Source organism: Xenopus laevis, chromosome 6S (assembly GCF_017654675.1).
Source record: "Xenopus laevis strain J_2021 chromosome 6S, Xenopus_laevis_v10.1, whole genome shotgun sequence".
Taxonomy (NCBI): domain Eukaryota; kingdom Metazoa; phylum Chordata; class Amphibia; order Anura; family Pipidae; genus Xenopus; species Xenopus laevis.
The window spans coordinates 129079436-129092536 of NC_054382.1; the positions used below are offsets into that span (position 1 = coordinate 129079436).

Genomic DNA, 13101 nt, shown 5'->3' on the forward strand with positions numbered 1-13101 from the left:
ATATGATTCGTGAAAAAAAATAGAAATCTGAATTTCAGTAAATCAGCCCCATAGTGAATTTTTCAGAACTCTATGAGGGAATGTAAAATAAAAGGCATACAATCAGCCTAGGTTTAGTAGCACGTAGCAGCCACACAGAGATATTTGGTTTCAGACAGGTGGCCAGTAACAGCTAACTGCTGATTGGCGGCTTTTGCTAGTTTGATTACATTAGCACCTCCCACTTGGAGCACTCTATAGCGCTACTTTAAATTGACTTTTATTGTCAAATGCAGAACCAAACACTCTTCCTAACACAGGTCAGTTCAGATGTAGCCTAAATCTGACTTGGATTATTTGGCTAAAATGGTTGTTTAACAGTCAGATATTGTAGAATGTTCTATTCGTGTAGGTGAAAGAAAAGTTGTAAAAAAAAAATCATACAAAATAAACATAGTTTTATGTAGTTATGTTATAGTCACAACATCTAGAAATATGTAAATGGATCTGAAAAGTAAAAATGTCTGTGTAAGAACAGGGACATAATGCTGCATTCCCAGGCTTCCCCAGCAGAGTCAGGGCTGGATTTGGATCAAGGGCACCCGGGACAGTAATGGGATCCAAAACTATCCATAGTGAATTGTGGGGACAGTAATGGGACCCAAAACTGGGTACCATAGTGAATTGTGGGGACAGTAATGGGACCCAAAACTGGGGACCATAGTGAATTGTGGGGACAATAATGGGACCCAAAACTGGGGACCATAGTGAATTGTGGGGACAGTAATGGGACCCAAAACTGGGGACCATAGTGAATTGTGGGGAATATAATGGGACCCAAAACTGGGGACCATAGTGAATTGTGGGGACAATAATGGGACCCAAAACTGGGGACCATAGTGATTGTGGGGAATATAATGGCAACCAAAACTATCCATAGTGAATTGTGGGGACAATAATGGGACCCAAAACTGGGGATCATAGTGAATTGTGGGCAGCACTTGGGACAGTAATGGGACTCAAAACTGGGGACGCACATCTCACCAGTGCTCTGGCGATCACGGGAGTGTGCGGGAGAAGAGAGCAAGGACCACATGCTCATGCCACGGTCATGCGATAGGACTGCAGCCTGACCATGTGGTCCTTGCTTTCGCCTCCCATACACCCCCACGATCGCTAGAGCACTGGGGAGCTGCGCATCCCCAGTTTTGGGTCCCATTTTGCTGCCCACAATTCACTATGGTCCCCAGTTTTGGGTCCCATTACTGTCCCTACAATTCACTATGGTCCCCAGTTTAGGATCCCATTTCTGTCCCAGGCCCCGTAGATCCAAATCCGGCCCTGACTCTGCTGGGAAGGCCTGGGAATGCAGCATTATGTCCCTGCTATAGGACTGCGGCCTGACCATGTGGTCCTTGCTCTTGCCTCCCGTACACCCCCGCGATCGTCAGAGCACTGCGCGTCCACAGTTTTGGATCCCATTAATGTCCCAAGTGCTGCCCACAATTCACTATGGTCCCCAGTTCAGCACCGTGTCTAAATAAAATACATTTTTGTTTCATTGCATACTTTCCCTTCCACATTTCATTCCTGTTTATCTCCTCTTCCTTATAAACTGTAAGCTCTTTGGGACAGGCAGGGCCAGAACTAGGGGTAGGCAGAAGAGGCACATGTCTAGGGTGCAAAAGTGGAGGGGAACCAGGCACGTACCTTTTCTGCTGCCTTCTCCTAGTTCTGACCCTTGTGTTTCATTCAAGATTGTAAAGGAATACTTGGCTAAAACCTTATATAAAGGGCTGCTGCAAGTTTATCCAATAAAAAAAATAATGAATTGATATAAATTGCAATTCTGCACAGATTTAACTTATTTTTATTAAATAGGCCCACTTGAGTCAACTTTATGTATTTATGAATCTGCCACTAGGGGGAGCAAGCAGAAAAAATTGTGTCAAAGCCAACAAAACTCTAGGAAAATGGCATTGGGGCAAAAGCTCTAAGCATTTATAAATGCAGTCCCATTTCATTGATATCACTCCATTCTAAAAGAACAATACATGGGCATTATTTGAAAAATAAAATTTTCTTAATTTACTAAAAAATCCAAAAGAAAATTGTATGTGTAGGAAAAGTCACAACAAGATCATGAGACAATTTGAATCAAGCAACTTTTTTTGTCACCCGAAAACCACAGATTTTTCGGATTTTTGAATGAAAACCAGTCAAACAGGCCAAAACCCTTGCAAATCACGAAGGCCAAAACCATTGAAAATCGCGAAGACAAAAAACATCCTCCAATTGTAAAAGGACCATCTGCCACTAACATTTATATAACGTCAACAGGTTTTAGCTGGAGTATTTTTGGATTCAGATTTTAAGCAACTTTGGAGCATAATAAATCTAGAAAAAAATGTGTTTTTTTTCCCTCGGATTCAGATTTTTCCCCTTACCAGAAAAATTATATTGTGGGAAAATATTGTCATGAGACTCCATCAAGTTTTTCCACGATTGCTAGCATATTTATGAAAAAGGTTGAATCTAAAAAACCTGGTCTCAACAAAAACACACTGTTCCATACATTTTTGCAAATTCAACTTAAAAAAAATAGTTTGAAATAGCTTGAAGGTAGAAAACACATGTCCCGTTAACTTCTATAAAGGCTTTAGGTTTTTCTGATTGATACATCTCAAATTCATAAAATTCAAATTTGATAAAATGCCCCGTAGTGTCTGTTAATGGGGCCAAAAGCACAGTCCAAGGGTTTGACAAGTTTAATATGAAAATTCTCAGATCATGAAAATTTCACCCACAATGTCATATTGTTTGCACATCAATTTCTGCGGCAACAGGTCTGAGAAAGTCAACATCAACTACTATCAGTATATGTGAGGATACTTGTATCTTTCTGTTCCCTCTTAATAAACCCATTCTGCTTACCCATAACATATATAAAACACTATTATTAACTCACTTGACTGCATGTGGGCGCTAAGTAACGCTTTGTGCCCATCGACTGATACCGACTGTACTTGAGGCAGGAGAGTCTCCGATAACATTGGAACTGTGAGGCAAAAAGAGTGAAAAACAAATTAAATTTATATTTCCCAGCGACAAATACTGCTTATTATATATTAGTTATGTTATAACCAATGTTCCAAACACAACATTGGTGCATTTATTAACAAGCTGAAGTTTTATGCCCACATTGCTGCTCAGCTTCTGTTGAGTGGCTCTTCCAATGGTTTGTGATTAGTGATGGGCAAATCTGACCTGTTTCGCTTTGCCGAAAATTTGTGAAGCTGTGAAAATTCACAAAAATTCATTGAAGCCTATGGTCAACAAATATTTTTATTTTTTTGGATGCACAACAAATTGTGCTACAATTTTTGTCGGACAACAATTTTTTTCACCCATTAGAGTCTATGGGCGTCATTTTCGTGTTGTAAAATTTCCCTCATCCCTATTTGTATTGCAAATATGGCGGAATTCTACAGAATATTGCTGCATCATGAGAAAATGTTAAATCCACCCAATGTCTTTGCAAACCTAGAGCTTTGGCTCAAGCAAATATACTGTAGCTGCTGCTTCTAGGGCCAAAACTAGGGGCAGGCAGAAGAAGCACATGCCTAGGGTGCAATGGTGGGCCCCATCCCCCCACAGCCTGCTCATCATTGGTACATGTGCCCCTCCATGTCGCCACTAATTACCCACTCGCTTACCCCTCAAACTGTCAATTCACTTGCAGGCACACTCGTTCACATGTGAAGGGGGTGGCGCAACGGGAGGGTGGACAATACAGGACTTACTTTAACTCGAGTATAAAGTTGGAATGCACAGGATCATTTTTTAGCAGGATTCAGGTGAATCCCTAGTACAAAGTTTTTCTCACTCCCTTATGCTTTTGTGCCTTGGACTTCAGGCAGCAAGCACATTTTATAATTTTTTTATAATTTTTTTCAGAATCCATCTCAAGGCCTCACAATGAAGGATGAGAAAGGTTTTAAAGGATAAGTAAACTTAAAAAATAAGTGAATGTAAAATTGATGAGGGTGCTGTTTTAAGCACTTTTGCAATGTACATTCATTATTTATTTTTCTTTAATTCCAAGATATTAAGGGATACATGTACTGTTAATATGAATGAATTTTGTTACAACAGCGCCACCTGCTGGTCACTTTCCCACCAGTCTGACCACCAAGTAGTCAAGAAAGTTGTCAGGAGAAAGAAAGAGGCTGCTCTGATGTTCTTCTGATTAGGAAAAATTTAGAAACATTTTTTGCATCTTTCCTAAGCAGAAGTACACCAGAGCAGCCTCTTTCTTCTAACAATTTCCTTGACTCCTTGGTAGTCAGACTCGTGGGAAACTGACCAGCAGGTGGCGCTGTTGTAACAAAATTCATTCATATTAACAGCACATGTATCACTTAATATCTTGGAATAAAAACAAAATAAATAATGAATGTACATTGCAAAAGTGCTTAGAAAAACCCCCTCATTAATTTTACATTTTAAACACTTATTTTAAAGGTCTACTTATCCTTTAAGGTTTTTCCTGATAAAGGGCTACTGATTTTTGCTGGTAAGATTTTTCTGATAATACTAGATAATAGTTGGTGCTTGATGAGAAATCAGTATGCGTTTGCCAGGGAGGTGACATTCCTTCCCCCCATGTCCTCCCAAACTGGACTCCTGAAGAAGACCCTAGCTGGGACATATCGGTATACCTTTCCCATAGTAGTTTTTAATTTGTGGGGGGAAAAAATTATGATTTTTTTTTCTTTTGTTTGTTTGTTTGTTTGTTTGTTTGTTTATGAGAGGTATCCTTTGGTCCCCACTACCACACTATATTGCACGTTTATGTGCATGGGCTTTCAGGGGCCCTTTCAATAACATTTACTTGTATTGTTCTGGACTTTATATTACCCTTCTCATTGGTTAAGCTTTGATACAACCCATGTGAAGAGGCTGCAAATGGAGGTGTCCAGAAAAGAAAAATTGTCGCAAATACGATGTAATTTTAAAGTTTCCTCTCACAGAACAGCAGCCCCTTCTTTATGGCTGAGATTCTAGCTAACTTTACTTTCAGAATAAATTGCTGCCCAAATCCATTAGTGAAGAATGTTTTGCCCTTTAAAGTACAAATTTACAGAAACATTGAGAACTATGTAGATTGGCCTGCACTCCTTTCCGTTAATTAGCCACGTGCAAGTCACACCAGGGATTTCTGCCAAATTCCCCCACACATATATCCAAAACACAACAATAAACTGATGCACTCTGGACTTATTATATAAAAAAAATACAAAAGTCTTACTTTATTTGTCAACGTTTCGACACCACAGAGGGGTGTCTTCCTCAGGACAAAAGTAATTTTGTTGAAGGCCAGAGATCAGTGTATTGTTGTGTTTCAGAAAAATTGAGATTGAGAAAAGCTTAGCATCCCAACAGAAACAATTTAAACAATTTTAAACTGTGTGATATAAAAGCTTTATTTAGTAACACAATCCATCAATGTTTGTTTATCAAACAGTTCCAAGGGAAATATTTATCATAATCTAAGCTTGTTTTAATTTTATGAAGTCTATCAATGTTTCTGGAGTTGCACTTTTGTTTTAAATCGACTAACCCAATTCAAAAATTCTCTAGTAGGTCCACTGAAAACATCGTTTCATATATACAAAATGGTCACATTTTCATTGGATAGAACGAGGCGCTAACATGTTTAGGTGAGAAACTGCTTGAAAGAAAATTAAAGAAAATTGCTAAATAACAAAAAAACATTCTGAGGTACACTTTTTTTAAAGGTTTTAGTTGAAGGTGTCTTTATCTTTGATTCATTTATTCAAATTTGAGATTCCAGTTTTTTTTATTACAGTTTGTTTGCATTTATCACTCTAAAAAGTCCCCAACTTAAACCTGGTGAGCTTCTATAGACTTCAGTGGGAATGTAATTTTAACATTAAAGCTAGTTTATTTTTTGTTTATTTTTCTCTTAAATAGACCAATGTGCATGAAAATGAAGTGAACAATGCAAATGTGTATTTTTATGAAGGTTTTTCCATTTTTATTTATTTTTTTCGTTTTTTTTTTTTCAATTTGAAAACTTATAAATTGGCCTTTCCAGGTAAACTAGTTCTTATTGGGCCTGTTATATTGAACTATTCTTCTGGCAAGCTCCCAGGCTGCCTATAGCAACTTACTGTAGGCTGTGTGATACTTATCCTTTGAAACGTACAAGTTATTGTGTGCTTACTGTGTGCTTATTACCCCCTCCTAGCAATGGGGGAATTCTAACCTGATTTGCTTCGGCAAAAATTCTAGAAGCAGCAAAAAAATAATAAAAAAAACCATGTTGAAGTCAACAGGTGTCAAACTGTATAACATTTTTTTTACTACAGTATCTATTATCATCTATGAGGATTTTTTTCTCTGCAAAATATTTCGGTCATCTCTACCCCCATACACAACTGGAACTGTACAAAATAACATAATACATCTACTATAATCTTCACATAATATATTTACCTCTGCATTTCCAGAGATCCTACTATGACAGAAAGAAAGCAAAAACAATAGAACAATATTTTCCTTTTTCATAATGTTATATTGCACTTACTTGAAGAGCTCTGAATAACTGAAGGCATCTCATGCTTTCTTCTTGTTGCAGATGATGTCCATGAAAACGTTTTTGTAGACCTTTCTTCTTTACCCAAAATAACACTTTTTGATATTGTGGGCATTAAAACTGAGGAGGTGCCATGAATCAATGGAGTTATTGTTTTAACAACAGTTGCAATCATGAGTGGTGGAAGACTAGGTATTCGTAAGGACTTATTGTATTCAATTAAAGATGACATTTCTGAGATAGTGTCCTCCTGTATGTTTGAAGAGTCAACTCTAGACGCAGATACCCTTTTAAAAGTAGAGGTTTCAGAATGAAGTTCAGTCCATAATGGTATCATTGTGAAAGGTCTTTCTAGCATTTCCAAGGGGACCAGTGAAGTCCATCCTAGAAGTTTAAGTGGATATGCATCTTTAGTTTTTTGAATGGAAAATGAAATGTTATGTCCTTTTAAAACATTAAGTGGAAATAAAGGAATTGTGTCAGAAGACTGATGTTGACCTTTTGGTAGGAAAATATCCACTGACTGATGTGTTTTGGTAGGTACAGCATCATCCCCTTTTAAAGCAAAGCCTTGCTGCCAAGAAGGGAATTTAGTTAATATACTACTTTGACCTTTTAAAGGGGGTTCAGATGTCCATGGATGAAGGTCTGATGGTTGAACCTCCTGCTCTTTTTTAGTAATGTCCTGTGATGTTTTCTTTGGGAAATCATGTTGCTTTGAAGAAATCCACATAGGGTTTATTGTTGGAGACAGGTACTGCTCTGCTCTATCACTTTCTTGCCGTTGCAAATCTAAAGCACAGGAGAAAACAAGCTTGTACTAGATACATGGAACAACACCTATAAAAATCAAATAAACTACACTGAATTTATGTTGTCATATTTTATTGCATTTATGAGATCCTATAACATTTACTTTTTCCCACCAAAGAAGTCAATGTAATTATTCATATTTTCTATTTAAATTTTCTCTGCACATCATCAATTTCATATTTTTATTGTTTTTTTTTCCTTTTGCTGGTTTTCAATGGCAATTTTTTTAAGTAAATAGGCACAAAATTGAATATATCTTGCATGTCTCTATTTTATAGATTAAACTAGATGAAATTTGGGCTTTGACTGAAGTAACATTTAAGACAAGTAAAAATTTCACATCAACTGAACCAAAGCAGATTTATCAAGCTTCACCTTTTTGAATTGTTCAGGTTTTTTTTTTGTTTTATTTTTGTTTTCTTAAATTCTGGATTTAATAATTTTTGAAAATTTGAGTTTCATGAACTTAAATAAATTGTGATATAACCCCCACCCCTGGGACACCAGCTTCAAAGTATGGAGAACCTGTGCATTAAGGTAAGGGTTGTTTTTGCATTGCAATACAAAGAAGGCTGCTTACCATTTATGGTCCACAACTCTTTAGGAACATCCATAATAATTTCCATATCCTCGGCTGATGTAATAAAGTTGGGTAAAATTGACTCCATATCTACGTGAAAAACATGTAAACTCTTATTTTTTAAATGTCCAGTACACTGTAATAACCTGGGTGGAGTTGAACTGGGGACTTGGTGTTTTCTGTGCTGTCTGCAGTACCACTGCTCTATGTGAGCAGACAGCCAAAGCCCTGGTTCACTCCTATTGCTATGCCTTGTACGTTCAATTAAGCATGGCTTGTTTCACCTGTTGCCAATCTGGCCACAGATGATCAATGTAAGCCATTAGTCTGGCTATAAAATCCCTTACTCTGCACTGACTCATAGCCCAATGTAGGTATATTTCATGAGTTTAATTCTTGTCTGATTTTCTGTTCCTGACCTTTGCCTTTTTTTGCTGTACTGCTTCCTGGACCAGCACTTTTCCTGACTTTGTACCATGTTACTGAGTGGTTTTGACCCCGGCTTGTTTATCTTGACTACAGTCCTGGCTCCTGATTCTGTACTCTCCCTGGTCCTCTCACCAGGATAAGTAATCCTTTAAAATAAGTGAATGTAAAATTGATGAGGGGGCTATTCTAAGAACATTTGCAATGCACATTCATTATTTATTTTTCTTTAATTCCAAGATATTAAGGGATACACATAATGTTAATATGAATGAATTTTGTTACAACAGCGCCACCTGCTGGTCAGTTTCCCACCAGTCTGACCACCAAGTAGTCAAGGAAGTTGTCTGGAGAAAGAAAGAGGCTGCTCTGATGTTCTTCTGCTTAGGAAAGGTTTCTAATTGTTTTTGATAATTCTCTGACCCTTGTACGAAATACTGCCTTCTTTAGTTTAGAGTGGGGGAGGCACTTAATTCAGCTCAGTATTTACTTTGTATGTTTCCCTACTCCTGTTAAGTTCTGAGACATCAATAAATAGTGTTATGGATTCAGATGCTGCCTAAAACTAGGCAACTGTACGATGCTTACCAACCAAGAGGCATCAGTATTTTCTAAGAGGCTGATTTATTGATCATACTGTTTCTTCCACCAGGTTTTTCCCAGCAAAAAACCTGATTATTTTCTAGTGTAGTTTAATGTAAATATGTTGAAAAATGAGAATTAAAAAAAATGTAGAAATTTAAAAACTTGAAAATTAGAATTGTGGAACATCTGTCTATATGGCTTGCATATGGACAGATGTTTCATTCCTCAGCCTATTTCCTGCACAGCTGGAAGTGCGGCAAGGAGAGCAGGTAATGCCAAATCAAGTAGATGGCAAGGCTGCTGCAATGTCTTTAAATGCATTTAAGTCACGGTGATATTTGGAACCAATTGGGCTATTTTCAAAATATTAACACGAATGTCGGAGTGCCTTTGCTAAGTATCTCTGGGCTGGGGATGGCTTTGGGGGACTTTTTGCTGCAAAGATTGTGGGTGGGTGTGTGCTTAAAATGTAAGAGTTGAAAGAAAGGGTCTTCATTCATAAACTACCTGATCAATTTTTCCTTTGTTTGCCCTAATTTTCCTACATAACTAAAACCATTTGTATTAATAATAAAAATAAATACAAAATATTTGAGATTTATGCTCCATATTTACTCATTATAAACGACACTGTTTTATTTATTGAGCTATTACCTAACTGACATGGCTTATGTTATTTTAATTTAGCTCTAGACCTTTTCCCCAAAAGAGAAACCTGCCGCATTAATTGGATTATATTTAACTAAATGCTCATTACTTACCCAAAATTATGGATTTGTTCCTGGGGTAGGTCACATTTACAACGGGAGCCTTCTGTGTCACATCCCATATATCTGATAAATTTCTCCCTTATACAAGAGAATATAAATAATTCTGATAAATAATGGTAAAAGCGTCTGAATACTAGTGATGGGCGAATTTGCGGTGTTTCGTTTGGCCGAAAAATTTGTGAATTTCACGCGAAATTTGCGAAACGGCGAAAAGTCCGCGTAACCCCCCCGTTTTTGACGCCGGCAAATTTTTCTGCAAATTTTCGCGGGCGTTTCGTGAATTTATTCGCTGGCGCGAATCGCGCAAATTTGCCACGAATTCGTGCCTGGCGAATAAATTCGCCCATCACTACTGAATACCCAATACTTATTTCGCTAATGACTGTTACCCGTTCTGCCCGTCATAACGCAGAAGTAGATGCAGTCGGATTCATTAAACTGGCTCACTGCAAGACAAAAGAAATTCCTAATTAGTCAGCAGAAGCCATTTAATTACAAGAATTTTTCTTTGCCGGCTGTAGTTGACAGTTATACGGAGCTAATTATGTTAAATCATAACAGCCGACCATTCTTGCTAATTAAAATGGTGCTTCTATAAGTTAGAAGTAGAAAGTATAGCTCTGTGCTTGTGTTTATTGATGCATAAACCAAACCTATTCATGCCAACATAAACTCATCAACTCATCTTATAGGGAATAAGTTTCATTGAAATATGATTTATTCCTCAATATTTTCAACTATCATTTTAATTGACATCAATAATTCTGGTTGGTAGACTGTCATTATGTTTCTGCCTAGCATCTGAGGCTTGCTATTGTCAAATGACCACATTGTATGCAAAATCTGCTTGTTTGTTCCTTGGACCAAGTTATTAGATCACATGATGTTGAAAATTGTCAATTCCTAATTGGATGTTATCTCCTACATGTCCGACTGGAAGTGATTTGGTTTCCAAATATCAGTTGAACTCTTTACTGGGATTGGGTGTTGATTACTCAAAAGAAATCAACCATATTTCACTCTAGGTCCAACTTATTAAAATGGAAATATATGCAAACGTAAGTTTTCCTAATTTGAATTGTTGAGTGTTATCAACTGAAAACAATTTAATGGAAAAAGTCAGCAACTAAATACTCCTTCCTTCTTTAGAAGGCAAACCTACTTTATGTCAAGTTTTGTTTTTTCTAAGTTTAATTTGTTAAAATTTGTTTGTCAAGCATTTGGAGTGAATAAGCACAATTGAGTTTTTCCATTTCAATGTTTTTTTTAAGCAAGGTAGCATTGAGAAAGTCAGAAAAAAATGTAATAAAATTATTAGATTTATTTTCAGCAAAATTTTTTAAATTTGACCTCTCTGTGTTAGATGGGTTTGGTAAGATACTTATACTTTATATTCTAAATATCTTGACAATTGTTTTTCATGTTGGTGATATTCAAGAGTTTGACTAAATAAATAGTTATATTGATGAAATACAGAAGCCAACCTGAGATGATTGATGTTGATTTGAAAAGTTCTTTAAGAGAGCTGGTTGAATTTCCAATAATGTCAAGTAGCACTGCTGTGTAGTCTAGAAAGAGAAGTGTAACTATAAATGACTAAAATCTGACATTTCTTATCTATAGGTAATTGTACATAACATAAAACCCACATTAGTAACCCACAGAAAAATTCTGCCCTCATTCACTTATTTGCAGACCAATCAGAATGAACTGCTTATTGGGTTCTTTAGCTGAGAGGATTTCTAACATATTCAGTTCAGGCCGGCTTTGAGATCCAATATTTGGCTAAGGCCCATTAGCCAATACCAAAGTTATAAACATATGGAAACATTGCCTATTTGTAGGAATGCACCGAATCAAGGATTCGGTTCGGGATTCGGCCTGGATTCGGCTTTTATCAGTAGGATTTGGATTGGATGGTTCAGATTCAGGTATTCGGCCAAATCATTTGCGAAGGATTCAGCCGAATCCAAAATATTTGTCATAGTTCAAAGAGTATCTAAGACAGCAAACATATGTTTACCTTTATTCTCTCTCTCTTAACAAGCCTTATTTTAGTCACATATGAAGGCCAGCAAAATGGCATTCTCCAAATCTTACCTTAACTGGTCTTCACTCTATCCCCCTTTTACAGGGGCGTAACTATAGAGGAAGCAGACCCTGCGGTTGCAGGGGGGCCCAGGAGTGTAGGGAGCCCAGTGAGACCCTAATTAATTAGCAATTTAATATATCTTGGTAAAACAGGCCAACTTATAAATATTTTGGGGCCCTAAATTGAATTTGCTATGGGGCCCAGTAACAACTAGTTACGCCACTGCCCTTTTAGCAACCTTTCTGTGGTCCCTAGGGGGCATCCTTGCAGATTGAGAACCACTACTTTATGTTAAAGGGATCCTGTCATCGGAAAATATGTTATTTCAAAACACATCAGTTAATAGTGCTACTCCAGCAGAATTCTGCACTGAAATCCATTTCTCAAAAGAGCAATGGATTTCAATTTCAATTTTGAAATCTGACATGGGGCTAGACATTTTGTCAATTTCCCAGCTGCCCCTGGTCATGTGACTTGTGCCTGGACTTTAGGAGAGAAATGCTTTCTGGCAGGCTGCTGTTTTTCCTTCTCAATGTAATTGAATGTGTCTCAGTGGGACATGGGTTTTACTATTGAGTGTTGTTCTTAGATCTAATAGGCAGCTGTTATCTAGTGTTAGGGAGCTGCTATCTGGTTACCTTCCCATTGTTCTGTTGTTTGGCTGCTGGGGGGGAAAGGAAGGGGTGATATCACTCCAACTTGCAGTACAGCAGTAAAGAGTGATTGAAGTTTGTCAGAGCACAAGACTTGGGGCAGCTGCGAAATTGACAATATGTCTAGCCGCCATGTCAGATTTCAAAATTGAATATAAAAAAAAAACAGTTTGCTCTTTTGAGAAATAGATTTCAATGCAGAATTCTGCTGGAGCATCACTATTAACTGATTCATTTTGGAAAAAAATTTTTTTTCCCATGACAGTTTCCCTTTAACACTCTAATTTTGCTCTTGAATAAAACAATATTATACATACCTGATAAGTCATTGGTCCGATTGTTTAAGCAGTAACAATACCTCATGGGAAATTTTTTGTAGTCCACATATTTTATGTTCGAGACTGTATTGAAACAGAAGGTATTTTACTATGTACATTCCATTGAAGTCGAGCATTCAGTGCAGTTAAAGTGAGTAAATCTATGAAACCTACTATTGTAAATGAGGATCGAGACTTTATGGAACGCAAATGTGCTATGTGACGTTACGCTCAAAAAAGAAAAAAAGCTGTTTGCTCCTGAAA

The 13101-nt window shown here is 37.2% G+C and overlaps 1 protein-coding gene across 1 annotated transcript in view; it reads right to left on the minus strand.

The window, feature by feature from the left end:
* LOC108719763 overlaps positions 1-9912 on the minus strand; it is a 31987-nt gene extending 22075 nt beyond the window's left edge. The window contains exons 1-4 of the mRNA XM_041567704.1: positions 9767-9912; positions 7995-8084; positions 6593-7393; positions 2948-3037 (exon numbers count right to left, since the gene is read on the minus strand). Of these exons, the coding sequence (XP_041423638.1) occupies positions 2948-3037; positions 6593-7393; positions 7995-8082 (979 nt within the window). The 5' untranslated portion in view covers positions 8083-8084; positions 9767-9912. The remainder of the gene's footprint in view (positions 1-2947; positions 3038-6592; positions 7394-7994; positions 8085-9766) is intronic.
* Between the last annotated feature and the right edge of the window lie 3189 nt (positions 9913-13101).